The 18,346-nt window shown below is 37.2% G+C and overlaps 1 protein-coding gene across 3 annotated transcripts in view; it reads left to right on the top strand.

The window, feature by feature from the left end:
* The window catches only part of INTU (inturned planar cell polarity protein), a 93,064-nt gene extending 77,026 nt beyond the window's left edge, over positions 1-16,038 (top strand). For 2 of the 3 annotated variants that reach the window (XM_061384233.1, XM_061384231.1), the window contains exons 14-16: positions 3,634-3,823; positions 6,166-6,323; positions 13,161-16,038. In XM_061384233.1, the coding sequence (XP_061240217.1) occupies positions 3,634-3,823; positions 6,166-6,323; positions 13,161-13,272 (460 nt within the window). In that variant the 3' untranslated portion in view covers positions 13,273-16,038. Of the gene's footprint in view, positions 1-3,633; positions 3,824-6,165; positions 6,324-6,855; positions 9,881-13,160 lie in introns of those variants that run through there. The other variant, XM_061384232.1, reaches the window with a different exon arrangement.
* Positions 16,039-18,346: the final 2,308 nt, after the last annotated feature.

Below are 18,346 nucleotides of genomic sequence, written 5' to 3'. Positions count from 1 at the left end.
CAATGGCACGCCATTCCAGTACTCTTCTTGTCTAGAAAATCCTATGGATGGAGGAGCCTGGTGGGCTGCAATCCATGGGGTTGCTAAGAGTCGGACTCGACTGAGCGACTTCACTTTCACTTTTCACTTTCACACACTGGAGAAGGAAATGGCAACCCACTCCAGTGTTCTTGCCTGGAGAATCCCAGGGATAGGGGAGCCTGGTGGGCTGCCGTCTATGGGGTTGCACAGAGTCGGACACGACTGAAGTGACTTAGTAGCAGCAGCAGCAGCAGCAGCAGCACACTTTCATTAAAGCAAGGAGACATGTACAAATCGAATTCACAGTAAAAGAAAAAAAAAGCTGTTCAATATTACTCGGACATAAAAAGGAACACATTTGAATCAGTTCTGGTGAGGTGGATGAACCTAGAGCCTGTTATACAGAGTGAAGTAAGTCAGAAAGAAAAACAAATATTGGGGATTTCCCTGGTGGTCCAGTGACGAAGACTCTGTGCTCCCAATGCAGGGGGGCCTGGATTCGGTCCCTGGTCAGGGAACTAGATCCCACATGTCACAGCTGAAGATCCTGCATGCCGCAACAAAGACCCAGTGCTAAAAAATAAATAAAATTTTAAAAATATTGTATATTAACACATATATATGTAATCTAAAAAAACAGTACTGATGAACCTATTTGTAGGGAAGGAATAGAGACACAGACATAGAGAACAGATTTATGGATACAGCGGGAGAAGAGGGTGGGACGAACTTAGAGAATAGCATGGAAACATATACATCACCATATGTAAAAATACATAGCTAGTGGGAAGTTGCTGTTTAACACAGGGAGCTCAACCCAGCACTCTGTGACAACCTAGAGGGGTAGGATAAGGTGAGGGGCTGGGAAGAAGTGAGGGGACATATGTATATTTAGGGCTGATTCACATCGTTGTATGGCAGAAACCAACACAACATTGTAAAGCAATTACCCTCCAATTAAAAATAAATTTTTAAAAAGACATTTTAGAGCTACCACCTTCTTAATCATTGAAATGTTTTATATTAAGTTCATATATATGTTTCACAGAGTTGTCAGGAAAAACTTTTTTCATAAAGTCAGGGCAAAAACAAGGTAATTTGTCTTCATAAAATAATGCATTGAAAATCTAATGTGTTAAAATTTGGAATTTAATGTGATGTTTAATATTTAGTAGTTAAAGAAAATTAGTTATTTTAAAAAACAAAAATATTTTTTAAACAAAGAAATCTAAATCAAACCTCTGGTGGAAGCCTGTAATAACTTCCCCAATCCCTAATCTTCCATTTAAGAAAAACTACTGCTCTGAATTTTTATTACCTCTGTATATTATTTTAATATGTATGTATATATATGTTATTTGGGCTTTATATCTTGGAAAATACTTTTTCCAAGTTTATAGCTTAACAAAAGGTTATATTGTAACAATATAAATTTATAACTTTTTAAGCATAAATTAATATGTGATGTAAATCATAGGCTCTCCTATTTAAAAGGATGCTACAGAGGCATATTTATTCTCCTTACTGACATGGAAAGATGTTCAAACTATATAGTTAATTTAAAAAGTGTGATATAGACTGGGGTGTAATATACTATCCTAATTTGTTTCGTAAAATAAAAATATATAATATACTAAATAATATGTGGGAAATATTCCACTCAGTAAACAAGTCTTATCCATTCTGCATTCTAGTAATTCTTGAATCCACCCAGCACCTAATAATTGTACCCTAGTTCAAGCTCCTGTTCTCTCACCTGGTTATACTGCAACCAGTTCTCAATTCCTATCCTATCCTGAATCTATCCTCTGCTATAGGAGTGACCTTTCTGAAGAACAAATCTGATTTAATCTGCATGTTTTAAAAATAAATACTTGTCCTTCCATTGGATAATTGCTTATTTGATGATTTTTAAACTTTCAGTTTATACACTGAGTGAGTTAATATACACTGAGTTAATTTATGATTTTCAAGAACCAGAGCTGCTCATTGTGTTGTGGGATTGTTCTGAGAGAAAACTAAAGAAGTTAATGTAAATTTTAATTCTAAACCTCCCTAAATATGAACATTACTAATAACTTTTTAAAAGAATCATTCCTTTTCTGTACCTTTTCTTGAATATGAAAACCTCAGAATTAAATGGTATGTTTTCAATTATTTTCTTTTTTAATAATTACAGTTTTTGTATTTTGATTATTTTTTACTTAATTGAAAAAATACCAGCCACCAGTTGTTAATGAACCCACCACCCTATGGAAAAGTATGAGAAAAATTTATAGATGATCTCCTTCCCTGCCTATCTTTGGCCTCTCTAAAGAAAACCAAAACCATTAGCTAGTGATAAAAAGTTATTCTGATCTTGCTGCCTAATTAACAGTTTAACAGGAGGCGCTGATGGGGGATTTTGGTCCATATGTTTACAGACTGACAATCAGGAAAAAGCAAGGTGTAGTAGAGCAGGCCTCAGAATCAGCTAAGCTCTGACACTGAGCTGTGTGACCTCAAACAAGTTAATCCAAGTCCTCTAAACATTGATTTTGGTTAAAATGAGGATGAAGTGAAGTTGCTCAGTTGTGTCTGACTCTTTGCAATCCTGTGGACTATAGCCTACCAGGCTCCTCTGTCCATGGGGTTTTCCAAGCAAGAGTACTGGAGTGGATTGCCATTTCCTTCTCCAGGGGATCTTCCTGACCCAGGGATTGAACCCAGGTCTCCCACACTGTAGGCAGGTGCTTTACCATCTGAGCCACTAGACTCCCAAAATGAGGATAGTAGTAGTTACTGTCTTACAGGGTAATTATGAGAATTAAGCCTAAGATATTTTAAAGCACCTACCCTGGCACACAGAGGGCATTCGGTATATGATAACTATTACCATTATTTCATTGTCACTGCTACTGTTCTTTACTCTTCTTACCACTGGTAGAAATAAGCAGTACTTATAGGTTCTGCTGGAGTCTCAAACCCCAGTAGGGGAAGAAAGGATAGAAAAGAATGGAGAAGTGAAAATAGTAAGAGAACATGTAAGAGACTGTAATGATGAAAAGTAGTGGAATACTTCTGGTAATTGCCATGGATTCTAGAATGTCAACTCAGCTTTGTAGTTGGTACTACTGATTTTATTTTTCTTCAGGATGGTCCATTTGACTGTCATAGTAAGAGACTATTGCTACTAAGCTACTAACTGAAAATCTTAGTTTGTTGGAATGTGTTTTTGTATGTGGTGCACCCTAGACTGATACCTTGTTTATGGCTTGTAGATATCTGGGCCAGACTCAGGCTGAGTTATTCATTACCAACCATGGAAAAAGAGGGCTTTAGCCAGTTTGGGTTGTTTAGCAAGGGGATGATTAAGTTACTTGCAAATGAATTGGTGTTTATCCTTGAATAACATGTAGTATTTGCCTCCATTAAGGGAACTGATAAATAACCCTAGCCTGTATTTTAGATAAGGAGGAAGTGGGAATTTCAATGTTTGGCCTAGTTTTTTTCCCCTAATTATACTCCTAATGTTCTATTGTAGTTAGAAGCTTATTAGACGTCTACAAAATTCAAAACGAAGCAACATTTTTAAGTTTACTCTAATATCTCTCTAATTCCTTTTTTTTCAAGATTGACATCTGGTCCTGAGAACACACTTTTCCATTATGTTGCCTTAGAAACAGTGCAAGGGATCTTCATTACTCCTACCCATGAAGAGGTGGCACAGCTGAGTGGCTCGATCCACCCTCAACTGATAAAGAATTTCCATCAGTGTTGTCTCTCCATTCGTGCAGTTTTCCAGCAGACGTTGGCTAAAGAGGTAGGGCACTGCTATAAATATAGCTCTCTGTCAATTTTACTTCTAGATCTCTAAATATTCTGTCTGAAACTCTTTAGCAATAACTATTTTCATTTAATTTTTTTAATAGTCATTCCATCTAATTTGAATGCCAGAGGATTATATTCACTGTACTTAACTTTAAAACTTTCTTTCATAATTCTGAGTTTGATGTCCCAGATTACTGTTTCAGGAAATGGTGGGCCTGTGTGTTTCTATAGCAAAATAGAATATAGTAGTTTGTAATGTAAACTTGCCTCCCATATTTGATATCTGTGATTCAGCCATTATTTGGACATTTATCTCTACCATTTTGTAACTGAAAATTTTTTAAGTTTTCAAAGGCAGGATAAGGTATCTGGAATATAAAGGAATAAAGAACAGAATTTACACAATAGTGTTATATATGTTTTAGCCACTTGGTTGGTTGCTTGCTTGCTTTTCAATCCAGAATGAAGTTTTATTTAATATTGTACCTCCAGAAAAGTAGTCATGTTGTATACAATTAAAATCTCAATTACATAGTTTTAATAGCAGGGAAAGATAAGTATTAAATTTCTTGAGAAAGATAAATATATATAAGTTTATTTGTGACTGGTCAAACATCATACTGCCAAAAAAACAAAATAAAGAAGACTGGAAAATGAATGTAATGTGTATAGCAATACATGCACCAAGGTTGCTAAATTTGTGAAGAACTTAGGTGTAACGGTGGAAGAACATTGGGCTGGGAATAAGGACTCCTAGACTGGGTCTCAACTTTTCCTATTTCCTCAGTTATAAAGTGAATGAGCTGAATTATATCATCTCTTAGGACTCATTCAGCAGTGAAACTCTTTGTCTTATAGGATTTCTTCTTCGAGCTACCAGAAATTGGTATTCGGCAAAATGTTATGTTTGACTGTGTATCTCTGTGTGCTTTGCATTCTTATGCTCCTCCTTTCCTGTTTAACATACTAATAGATTCTGTAAGGTTCATTTCATTAACTTACTTAGTAATATAAATCAGCCTTTCCCCTATTATTTAAACTTAGAGGTACCTACCATTTTCCAGATACTACTCAAGATGCTGGGGATACAGCAGTGAACAAAAAGTCTCTTTCATCATGAAGTCTATATTCTAGCAGGGGAAGCTAATGAATTAGCAAGCAGTTTAATATATCAGGTAGGGTAAGTTTCAACAGCAATTATAACAAAACAGAGTCAAGGATGAGAGGTAGTGGTTACTATTTTGAAAGATCCCTCTGATCATGTCAAGTAATATTTGAACAAACACCAGAAGGAATTGAGGGACAAAGCCATGTGGCAAATGTGGAGGCTGAGCTTCCAGACAGAAGGAACAGCCAGTATACAGCCATGGAGGTAGGATGGCTGAGAGCGCGCAGGAGCAGCCTGAGTCGGGAGGAGAGCAGTAGGAGTTGAGATGGCAAAAGCAGCAGGACTGGGTCATGCAAGGCCTGATAGGCTAAGGACCTTTTGAGATTTATCCGGAAGAAGATGGGAAGTTCCTGGGTAGTTCTGAGAAGAGCAAGGACATGTTCCTTAGTTTTCAAAGGATCACTCAGGCTACTCTGAACAAGCTTGCAGGGTAGATAGAGAGGGTGGTAGGCAAGGATCTGTGGAAATTCTCAAAGCAAGAAGTATCAGTGGGTTTTGGATCTTGCAGATATAATGGAGGATGAGGAGGATGAGCCAAAAGGATTTGTGTCTTCAATAAGCATTTTGAAAGAAGAAGAATCAAGGATCACTCCACTGTTTTGGCCTGAGCCTTACAGAAAGTCTTTATATTCCAAGTGGGTCATTGGTTTACTAATGATTTTATCAGTGAGAAATTTAGAGAGTATGCTTCAAAGGAAAAATACTGCTTTAAGTGTATGTGTTTTAAATACATTATAAAATCATCTACTCATTTAGTAACTCATTAGTAATCTATTCATTAAGCATCTACTGTGTACCCAAACACAACTGCTTTCAAGGAATACAGAGATGAACGGCATATAGTCTCTGCCCTGGGAAAAAGGTTCTAATGTACTGGGGAAGAAAAACCTATAAACTGCTAATATAGTATAAATATTAATAAGGTGAGGCTGTGAAACAAATGTGTCCTTGGAGAGTCAAGAGAAACTTTATCCGTGAAGTCTCTTGTAGGAGACGGCATTTAAATTATGAGGAAGAGTGGAAATTTTCCTGCAGGTAAAGAGAAAGAAGAATGTCATTGTGGGCACTTATGGTATTAGGATCAGCCAGTTCAAATCTATATATGAAAACATTTAAAGCAGCACTATTAATACCAGCCAAGACTAATAATACCTATTAATTTACAGAAAAAGAAAGCACTAAATGGTAAAGATCATTCAGGTTCAACAAATTCAGTGTCTTCTCTGAACCCTGTGAAAGAACATGGTGTATTGTTTGAATGCTCACCTGAAAACTGGACTGATCAGAGGAAAGCACCACCAGTTATGGCTTACTGGGTAGTAGGGTAAGTGGAAGAAAATATTTTTAAATGTTAAAAAGGGGGTAAAGGAGATAAACATTTTAAGATATAAGCATGGATTTATTGCTGCTTGTAATGCAGAAGATGTGGGTTTGATCCCTGCGTCAGGAAGATCCCTTGGAGGAGGAAATGGCAAAACACTCCAGTATTCTTGCCTGGGAAACCCCATGGACAGAGGAACCTTGCAGGGTACAGTTCATAGGGCTGCAAAAAGTCAGACATGACTGAGCAACTGAACACAACACACACCATGAGTTTATTAACATAATTCTAATATTTAGTGTATTTTAGAATTCTGCTTACTAAATAACGCCTTTAAAATTCTTCCCATGTCCTTTTTTTTTATCAAAAAAAAACCCAAACTAATTCACTTATCTTACAACATTGTACTAGTAAGACACTAAAAGGTAATGAGTTCATACCCATTGCTATTTCCTCCTGTCTCTAACTTTTTTCTCTCCCTCTTTCCTCCTTTCTTTCCCCTTCCCTTCCCTCTCTTCCCCCTGTCCCCAACCAGCTACAAGACCTGGCCCTATCTGTCCCCCGGCCACCTCTGTGTTTCCACCTCCTGTCGCTCTCTTCCTCCAGCCACTGTGCACAGCCACACTGGCACCAGCTGAACTCTGTTCCTGCTGTTCCTTCCATGTGGGATGTTCTACTTAACCTTTGCCTATCTGGCTCCTCGATATTCAGACCAGTGGTATCATCTCCTGTCAAAGAGACCAACTGTCATCTCTCTCCTACATTAAAGTTATTCTCTCCCCTATCACCCGTTTAATTTTCTTGTTTATCATCTTTCTCTCTGTCACTGGAATGTCAGTTTTATGAGATCAGGAATTGTATCTGCCTTGTCCCCCACTGGCACAACACCTGACACAAGTCACTTGATAAATATGTAAGGATTAGTAAATGGAGCTGTGCTTGGCAAAATATATGTGGTGATGCTTAGGTGGACTGGCAAACACAAAGAAAAAGACACAGCCATTGCATCTGATGATCTTACATCCAGCAGAAGAAATATGAAACATGCTTAAATATCTATGTACTTATGGATGAATATTCTATGGAGAGAGAGAGACAGATATAGCTGGCTATATTTTAACTTTTTTTAAAGGTCAGTCTCCCAAGGCAATAGAAATAAAAACGAAAGAAGCAAATGGGACATAATCAGACTTACAAGCTTTTGTACAGAAAAGAAAAACATAAAAAAAAAAGAAAAACAGAAAGACAACCTATGAAAAGGGAGAAAATATTTACAAATTATGTAGACAACAAAGGCTTAATCTTCAAAATACACAAACAGCTCATACAACTCAACAACAAAAAACCCAATTGAAAAATGGGTCAGTTCAGTTCAGTCGCTCAGTCGTGTCCAACTCTTTGCAACCCCATGAACTACAGCACACCAGGCCTCCCTGTCCATCACCAACTGCCGGAGTCTACCCAAACCCATGTGCATTGAGTCAGCGATGCCATCCAACCATCTCATCCTCTGTCGTCCCCTTCTCCTCCTGCCCTCAATCTTTCCCAGCATCAGGGTCTTTTCAAATGAGTCAGTTCTTCACATCAGGTGGCCAAAGTACTGGAGTTTCAGATTCAATATCAGTCCTTCCAATGAACACCCAGGACTGATCTGCTTTAGGATGGACTGGTTAGATCTCCTTGCAGTCCAAGGGACTCTCAAGAGTCTTCTCCAACACCACAATTCAAAAGCATCAATTCTTTGGCGCTCAGCTTTCTTCACAGTCCAACTCTCACATCCATACATGACTACTAGAAAAACCATAGCCTTGACTAGATGGACCTTTGTGAACAAAGTAATGTCTTTGCTTTTGAATATGCTATCTAGGTTGGTCATAACTTTCCTTCCAAGGAGTAAGCGTCTTTTAATTTCATGGCTGCAGTCACCATCTGCAGTGATTTTGGAGCCCCAAAAAATAAGGTCAGCCACTGTTTCCCCATCTATTTGCCATGAAGTAATGGGACTGGATGCCATGATCTTAGTTTTCTGAATGTTGAGCTTTAATCCAACTTTTTCACTCTCCTCTTTCACTTTCATCAAGAGGCTCTTTAGTTTTTCTTTGCCTTCTGCCAAAAAGGTGGTGTCATCTGCGTATCTGAGGTTACTGATATTTCTCCCAGCAATCTTGATTCCAGCTTGTGCTTCTTCCAGCCCGGCATTTCTTATTATGTACTCTGCATATAAGTTAAATAAGCAGGGTGACAATATACAGCCTTGATGTGCTTCTTTTCCTATTTGGAATCAGTCTGTTGTTCCATGTCCAGTTCTAACTGTTGCTTCCTGACCTGCATACAGGTCTCAAGAGGCAGGTCAGGTGGTCTGAAAAATGGGTAGAAGACTTTAATAGACATTTCTCCAAAGAAGACATACAGATGGCCCGTAGGCACATGAAAAATGCTCAGCATCACTAATTATTAGAGAAATGTAAATCAAAACTATGATGAGCTACCACCTCATACCAGTCAGGATGGCCATCATTAAAAAAGTCAACAAATTCTGGAGAGCGTGTGCAGAAAAGGGAACACACCTACACTGTTGGTGGGAATGTAAGTTGGTACAACCACATGGAAAACAGTATGGAGGTTTCTCAGAAAACGAAAAATAGAATTACCATATGATCCATCAATCCCACTCCTGAGTATACACTCAGATAAAACTGTAATTCAAAAACATACACGCACCTCTGTGGAAACAACCTAAATATCCATTGACGAATGAATGAAGAAGATGCAGTATGCACAACGGAATACTACTCAACCACAAAAAAGAAAATAATGCCATTTGTAGCAATATGGATGCAACTATAGATTATCATACTAAGTGAGGCAAGTCAGAAAGGGAAAGAAAATACTATATGGTATCACTTGTATGTGGAATTTAAAATGTGGCACAAATGAACCTATCCACACAACAGAAAACAGACTCAGAGATCATACTTATGGGCGAGGGGTCGGGGGAGAGAATGGATGGGAATTTGAGGTTGGTAGATGCACACCGTTACATTTAGAATGATCAACAACAAGGTCCTACTGTATAGCACAAGGGACTATATCCAATCTCCTGGTATAAACCATAAGGAAAAGAATACTATAAAAAAAGATTGTATATGTGTAAAACCGAGTCACTTCACTGTATAGCAGAGATTGACACAACATTGTGACATTGTGACACCACTGTACTTCTATAAAAAGTAAATTAGGACAGTGCCTAGTGAAGTTAGGTGACTTTTACACCTTTTATGATGACTACTTTTGGTGGAGTTGAAATGCTGTTTTCATTCTGCATTTGTGTAGTTCGGTGCTTTGTTCAAAGTTAAGTGTTTTCAGAAAAGTATGTTTTGCATGTATTTTTTTACAGTCTAAAATTTTGACTGCTGAGAAGTTTCTATTGTACAGAACTTCATTTAAATGGTTTTTCCACTGAATCCAGGGTATTCTGAAGATCGAAGCCTGTGTGTAAAATGCTACCAAATGGCAAAAAGCAACAATAAAGTTTGGTTTTTACTTTTCTTTCTAACATATCAATGCTTAGCAGAACTATTCAGATTAGATTGTCAGTAGTAAATTAAAGACAAAAATGCCCGTTCTCCTCGAGTCCATGAAACATACCATACTTAATATACCTGCAATTAAGTGATAAAAATTATGCTCTGTAACTCTATACTGCTAGTGTTAAAAACTAAAGATCTTTCAATACAGCAAATGCTTAATGCTTATATAAATGTGAATTTGTCAGCCTTTATGTAATCTGTATTATATATAGCAGGGAATAAGATGAGTTACACAATGTATGCCTTAAAAAGGCTATTTCTTAAAGCTGTTAGAAGGGGATAATGGTATTTCAATTAGTTATCAGCAAGTGACAATACATTCCACCACAAATGTACTCTTGTTCTTCTAGCTTTTAAGACTTTATGGAAAAACTGGGTGCTTCAGAGTTTTGAGAAAAAAGAAGGGAACACTACACCTGTGTTGTGGATGATCTGAAGACTTTGCCTGTTCATTTTTTAAATATTACTTTCAGGTCCTTTGCTTACCAAAGGAGGCCCAATTTCACTCAAATGTTTTGAGAACTGTGTTTAAATAAACGCAAATGAAAAGACTAAAAAAAAAAAAAAAGTAAATTAGGTAATACAACCACACACTCTGGAAATTCTGAAAAAGGGGAGGAAATCTGAGATTACAAAGAAAAGCTAAGAGATTCCATTTGATCTGCTTTAGGAAATGAATTGGATTTGGATAGCACATTCTAGGTAAAGGATGGGATGAATAAAGACCCAAACAAGGGAAATCACAAGGCTTGGTTGTGAGTAGACTGGTTTGCTGGGATGGTAGAGGAATGGCATATACAAAGATGAAGTGAAAGATAAAACTAGAAAGCTGTTAGGATCACTGCAGAGAGCCTTCAATTCTTAACCAGGGAATTGAATTTTGAAGGAAATATTGAACTACTGATAGTTCTTTGAGTTGGGGTAGAGAGTTGATGGAGGAAGGAGCACAGAGTTGGGTGGTACTAATGTTACTCGACACCTACCATGTAGTACTAAGCTGTATGAGAAATGCTTTACAAATGTTATCCAAAGCAGTAATTCCCATGTGCTGATCCACAGGATTTAGAATCAGCTGAGTCACATTAACCAGGGCTTCCCTGATGACTCAAATGGTAAAGAATGTGCCGGCAATAGGGGAGACCCGGGTTTGATCCCTGGGTGGGAAGATCCCCTGGAGAAGGGAATGGCTGCTGCTGCTGCTGCTACCCAATCCAGTATTCTAACCTGGAGAAGTCCATGGTCAGAGGAGCCTGATGGGCTACAGTCCACAGGGTTGAAAAGAGTCAGACATGACTGATTGAGTCACTTATTAAAATCAGAAATGCCTGTACCCCATCTCAGACCTACTGAACTAGAATCTATGGGAGTGGAACTCTGTATGTTTAGTAAACTCACTTGTGATTCTGATGTATAACCAGCCACGCTTGGGAGCATCAACATGATCTAAACTCAGTGTATAGTGATCAGTGCTGTGTTATTGGAAGATCAAGCTGGGAGCCAAATGGAATGGTGTGGACATGAGAGAGAATAGAGATAGGAAGACCAGTTAGGCACACATGCAGGTGTATGCTGCTGCTGCTGCTGCTGCTAAGTCGCTTCAGTCGTGTCCAACTCTGTGCGACCCCATAGACGGAAGCCCGCTAGGCTGCCCTGTCCCTGGGATTCTCCAGGCAAGAACACTGGAGTGGGTTGCCATTTCCTTCTCCAATGCATGAAAGGGAAAAGGGAAAGTGAAGTCGCTCAGTCGTGTCCAACTCTTAGCGACCCCATGGACTGCAGCCTACCAGGCTCCTCCGTCCATGGGATTTTCCAGGCAAGAGTACTGGAGTGGGGTGCCATTGCCTTCTCCGATGCAGGTGTATAGTAGAGCCCTAACTACATTCCCAACTGGAATTGAAAAAATCAATAGGTGTTGAATTATGATGATGCTGATCTATGCAGAATAGAGAAATTAAAGGAAGTCAGAAATGGTTTAATGTTTTGTATACATTAGTATTGATTAAAAAGACTAAAATTTTAACTCTTTAAGAAAATCTAAGTTCAATGTTAATCCCAATTCGATGTCTAATAACTATTGTACTTAGAATGATGGTACATCATTGACTATATAATAATAATAACTAACATTTTAAAATTAAGGAATATGACTATAGAAATTGACACAATAGGCTTTTTACACTCTGAAAAAATAAATGTAATTGACCTAATGCAGAGTACATCATGAGAAATGCTGGGCTGGAAGAAGCACAAGCTGGAATCAAGATTGCCAGGAGAAATATCAGTAACCTCAGATATGCAGATGACACGACCCTTATGGCAGAAAGTGAAGAGGAACTAAAAAGCCTCTTGATGAAAGAGGAGAGTGAAAAAGTTGGCTTAAAGCTCAACATTCAGAAAATGAAGATCATGGCATCCGGGCCCATCACTTCATGGGAAATAGATGGGGAAACAGAAGAAACAGTGTCAGACTTTATTTTTGGGGGCTCCAAAATCACTGCAGATGGTGACTGCAGGTATGAAATTAAAAGACGCTTACTCCTTGGAAGGAAAGTTACGACCAACCTAATAGCATATTGAAAAGCAGAGACGTTACTTTGCCAACAAAGGTCCGTCTAGTCAAGGCTATGGTTTTTCTAGTAGTCATGTATGGATGTGAGAGTTGGACTGTGAAGAAAGCTGAGCATCGAAGAATTGATGCTTTTGAACTGTGGTGTTGGAGAAGACTCTTGAGACTCCCTTGGACTGCAAGGAGGTCCAATCAGTCCATTCTAAAGGAGATCAGTCCTGGGTGTTCTTTGGAAGGAAAGATGCTAAAGCTGAAACTCCAGTACTTTGGCCACCTCATGCGAAGAGTTGACTCATTGGAAAAGACTCTGATGCTGGGAGGGATTGGGGGCAGGAGGAGAAGGGGACGACAGAGGATGAGATGGCTGGATGGCATCAGCGATTCGATGGACGTGAGTTTGAGTGGACTCTGGGAGTTGGTGATGGACAGGGAGGCCTGGCGTGCTGCAATTCATGAGGTCGCAGAGTCGGACATGACTGAGCAACTGAACTGAACTGAACTGAAGGCATAGATTATTTAATTATAAATCTAGCTGCATTTCCCCCTAAATCTGTAGATTTAGACTAGTGATTGAATTTATGACTTATTCTTTCAGAAACCAAAAAATGTAGTAAAATATATTGGAGAGTTGGAGTTTTTTCCTTCTTGGAATTTCTGAAATTAATATGTTCTTTTTCTCTACAGGAGACTCTTTCTTCATCCCAAACTTCAAGAACTTTATGTCTGTTTTCATGACTCAGTTACAGAAATTGCCATTGAAATGGCTTTTAAACTGTTCTTTGGATTAACCTTGTAGCTGTATTTTCTTGATGCATAGCAACACTGTGCATAGACCATCAAGCAGGGTTAGAACTGCTGAGATCTGTTCACAAAGAGATAAGGTTTAACTTATTTTCACTAACCAATACTGAGCGTAAGGCTGATGAAGACTGAGATGATACGCTGCTGGATTTGATGCACTAAATCTTATTCTGAGACTTTTGAAGAAAATACTTGATCAAAATATGAAAAAGAGATTGTTAACTTATTTTCCATTTTGGTATATAACATTAATTTATTTACTGATTTGAAATAATGTGATGTATTTTATGTAAAATTAATATAAGAATGTTTATCTTGGAAAAATACCCAATTTTTTGTGTATTTTTATCAAGACTAATATTGATATTTGGCAAAATAATCATAAAATTGGGAAGAGATGACCAGGTTCTGTTACTAATTAGTGTTGTGACCATGAGCAAGTTTTTGTACCTCTCTGAGCTCAGATTTTTCATGTACAAATGAAATGATTGCTTTGAGGTGTCTAAAGATCCTCTTCAGTAAAATGTGCAGTTTTCCCCCTCTAACCTATTGTTTGGTACCTAAATTATTTGTAATGTTGAGCACTGATTCCTTCTTAGATCAGATATGTTTCTTCTAGGTGTTTTAGTAGATAACTCACTGTGGGGGAAGAGAGGAGTGAAAATTAAACTTTTTTATTTATTTGATTTTCTTTACTCATTCAGGTCAGTTCTATTTTGACTAGGATATATATTTTTAAACTATTTGTTCATATACTTTCATTGTTTTTCTCTTTTTTGAAATATGTTCAGGTATACACACATTTTATACAAGTTCACGAATTTTAGGAAAGTTGTATTAAATCTTTTTTAAAAAACCCTATCATGTTGAAAACACTGAAAAAGTTAATTAAAGAAATTCTATGGTGACTTCCAATCAATATAAAGTTTTGCCTTACAAATCTGGATGTATTGGGTTTCCCCAAAGGGGTACAATGAACAATAATTTTTAATTATTTAATGAACAATAATTTATTTAACCATGAGTAGAGAAAGAAAGTTACTAAGATCAGAATTTTCTTTAGCTGTCAGAATTTGGCAGATTGAAAGGAAGGAAGAACATGACAATTCTTAATTGACATTTACCCAGTGGATTCTCCTGAATTCTCAGATGCCCCCATGACTTTATAGCACTGGGTTCTCTCTTCGTCAGGATTTACCTTTCGAAGGCAATTTACACCAGCACATCTAAAGCCAGTCTCTGCCTTTCCCTACCTCAAGCATGAGACCTCCAGCTTAATCAGAATTAACTGAAAAACATAGTGGATGCACCATTTTAAATATTTGGTCTTGGAAGAAACACTATTATCCCTCTGTCGTGAGTTTGAGATTTCCCCCCAGGTGTTGAAGATGCAAACCACTATACCTGTCCTATTAGTGATTTGTGGGCCTTAATTTTGGCATTCAAAACAGAGCAAGAAACTTGGTAGAAAATGGCTTGCAATATCCTCCCCTTCAGATTATAATTTTGGTCAAATGATAGACTCTTTACTACTGTCTTAAGACTGCTTGTGCACATATATAAGTATCAAAGTATTGTTTAAGAGTATTTAGTAAATGTCTTAAATTTCTTGATAATGTTCCCTCAAACACCATGAAGCTATTTTTAATATGGAGAATTATTTATAAATGCAGCCATTGATCACCTCAGATTTTCAAACAGACTGAACTTGGGACTTACCATTAGGAACTTTTTGTTTCACTTAGTGAAATTTTGATCTGTTGAACTGTTTTCCTGGTCTCAAAGAATCAGAAGACCACTATTTAATAACTGAAATAAAAAGACAGACTACTGATCTTATATAAAGCCAAGTCCTGTGAAGTACTGCAGATATGCTCTGTAACGTGCATGTTGCAGAGACATTGTATTTTTAAGAAAGAAAACCAAACATTATCTTGGCTCTTATCTCTAAATAGATATCAAAATAAGTGTGGTAAGTACTGTAAACTTAGCTGCTCATTTTTCCATATATGTTCAGATTCACACCTGAGAGTAGATGCGACTCACTGGACAATAAGTGCCTGTCTGCAACTTTAAATAAAGAGGGACACAGAATGCTTTTGCAGGTATAGAAACATTCTTAGGTTCGATTTTATCATCCTGCAAACGTTCTTTTTCACCAAAGACTGTAATGCAAAAGACTATATTTCCAGCATTTAAAAAAAAAAAAAAAAGCAAGTGCTGTCTTACCACCATCATATATTTTTTAGTCCCATCCCCCCACAAAATTACATTTTAGATTTCAACCCCCATTTCTCCATTTCTCTTTTTTGTCTCTTTGTTTGTCATGTTAGAGAATTTCTCTTTTTGTGCCAAGGGACCTCAAGGATGATGCATACTGGCAAGTTAGTAAATTGCAGTCCCTGCTTTTTTATATTTCTGATACAAATGGGAAGAGCTATGAAACCAATTTACTAGGTTTGTCCACTTTGAACATTCTTGAAAATAACATTGTGAATAATTATTGTTGTCTGTGTGATTTCCCTCTAAATAGTGCCTGGCACACATTATGTGCTATAAAAGTGTTAGCAGCTGCTACTACTACTACTACCACTACTTATTATTCAATATCCATTGGTTGAAAACAGTGGAGTCATCTAAATCATACCCTCTACTCTACAAAATGTTGGAAAGCTAAGAAAAATTATTCAGCACTAAACACTTTTAAAATGAGGATTTATACTTTGAATATTTTAAAATAATAAATATTACTAAAACTTTATATACTGTACTGCGTGGAAATTAATTTTTTAGAGTTGTACTTCTATATCACTGAAGTTATTTTTGCACTATATTGACAGTTTTTAATAAAGATGTGCAGAGGTTTGTTTGCAGTTGTGTTGACTTTTTGTCCATTCATCCAACAAACATTTATTACGTTTCTGCTCTGTACCAAGCACTGTTCTGAATGCCAGAGATACAGCAATGAACAAAACAGCCAAAAATTGCTACCCTCATGGAGCTTATGTTCTAGTGGGAGAGGTAGACCACAAATAAGTAAAACAAAAGCTAAAAGAAAGAGTGAAGCAGAAAAATGGAGTATGAAGTGTGAGAGACAGGGTGGCTAGGGAAAGGGTTGCTTGGATGGCCTCAGATCTGCAGTAAGTGGGGAAACTAACCAAGCTGATTCCTAAGGAAAAAGTGAACAGTGCAAAGGCCCTGAGACTCTCTATTTTTAATATCAACATACAAATCACCAGAACTTTTTTCATTCAGTAAATCAGTAAATAAAATGCAAAGCAGCAAATTAAAATAAATATTTGCAGCTTAATCTATTGAAAAGAGATGATTCAGAGCTCTTTAATAGGGTCAAAAAAAAAGCTACACTTCTAAGTACTTTCACTTTTGCTGTCTTCTAACAAAGAATATATGTCAAAAGTAAGCTTGAGGATATCATAAAGGAACATGCTATAAACATTATTAACTACAGAGTCACGTCAGGGGAGGGCAGAAGGCGGGGCAAAAAGGCAAGAGAGAGAAAATTGCCCTGGGGAGCAGCAGCAGGCTTTTCTGACTTCTGAAAATAACTTATGTTTCCTGTGACCAGAGGTGGTTCCTTTAAACTTCTTTTGGCACCTTAAAGAGACATTCTTGCTTGGAGTGTGATTCGGGAAGTTCCTCCTTTAAATTTCTTTCTAAGTGCTTCAAATTACCATAAAAGAGAATGAAGTCTTTAATTTTCCAGATCTTTGCAGATAAAATGCCCATCATTTCTTGAATTTGTGATGGATTTCACAAAGGATTTTGAAGTCAATGCAGTGAGAAAAGTTTTAATTTTTCAAGCTAGGAATAATGATAAATGAAATTACTTTAGAAAGAATATGTCAGCAGCATACAATATACAAAGAAACTCAGGCTGAAAAACCAGTTGAGTCAAGTGAGCCGCCAAGAAAAGGAAGGTAGCATCAAACATGGTACCAGTAGGACTTGCCAACTAGTTTTATGAGGTCACCAAAAGATTAACAACATTCCTGCTCTGGAATGCTTCTGGCCAAAATATTTGGCTTTTTACTAGTGACAAGTACTATTAAAAGTGTTACAACACACTTGGGATAATAAATTTTAAAATGCAAACTAAAGTTCAAAAAAGCCAGTAACTCATCTCACATTTTATAGATGTCTTTAAAGACTGCAAGTCCTGCGGAGTAAGAGATGATAAAATGGAAGCTTCCTTCCTTTAGTAGAAACCATCAAACAAGTTGTAAAGAGGAATTCAGAATATATTTCTTTATTAATAATAATAGGACATTTTTTGCCTCTTTCAAACATTCCCTCATTAGTGTGTAGTGGAGTTTTCCAGCAGTTACATATATGTTGGGCACTATTGCAGCAAACGGAATGCAAAAGCAGCTGTGTAAATCAGGCTTTTATTAAGCCAGACATTTAAAAAGACTTAAAAAAAATATAAAACAAGGCTGTTCTCACTACATTTTTTGTTGGCAAAATAATTGTTCTTTAATATAAAAATGTTACTTACGTAGGGGTTTACTGTTATTTTAAATGAGATTTTTAAAATTTTCTGTTACAATTTCTGAAATAATATCAATATATAACATAAAAACAGAAGCTTCTTTGTAGCCTTCTACATGAAGAGTGAAAAGGTATCCTAAAATCAGCTTGTGAACCGCTGTTCTAGAACACGTTCCCAACTCTGCACATTAAAATTACCTGGGGAATTCAAATTCAAGCACAGACACCCGGGCACAAACCCGTGTCTCCCTCCACCCCCTACCAACACCTCTAATTTGTGCATTCGTCTGATTGAACACCACTGCTCTAGATAGAATTACCAAATTAAATAAAATACAGGAGAGAGAAATGTGTTGAATTATGTTATGGGGGTACAGTCAGTAAAACCAGACACTGACACAGTGACTAGACAGAAGACCCTACATTTAAAGGAGAAGATTTTAAAGCGATTTCTAATAGAAAGTGCAAGGGTTACTCTAGGAACCAAAACTAAACTTGGTTAGTCCCACACGGTTGATTTTGCTGCTCTGTCGTGTTTGGGCTACTAAATCTCTTTTTAC

The sequence above is a fragment of the Bos javanicus genome, chromosome 17, assembly GCF_032452875.1.
Source record: "Bos javanicus breed banteng chromosome 17, ARS-OSU_banteng_1.0, whole genome shotgun sequence".
Taxonomy (NCBI): Eukaryota; Metazoa; Chordata; class Mammalia; order Artiodactyla; family Bovidae; genus Bos; species Bos javanicus.
Note: the sequence above shows the minus strand (reverse complement) of the source record. Positions and strands in the feature narration are given on the sequence as shown.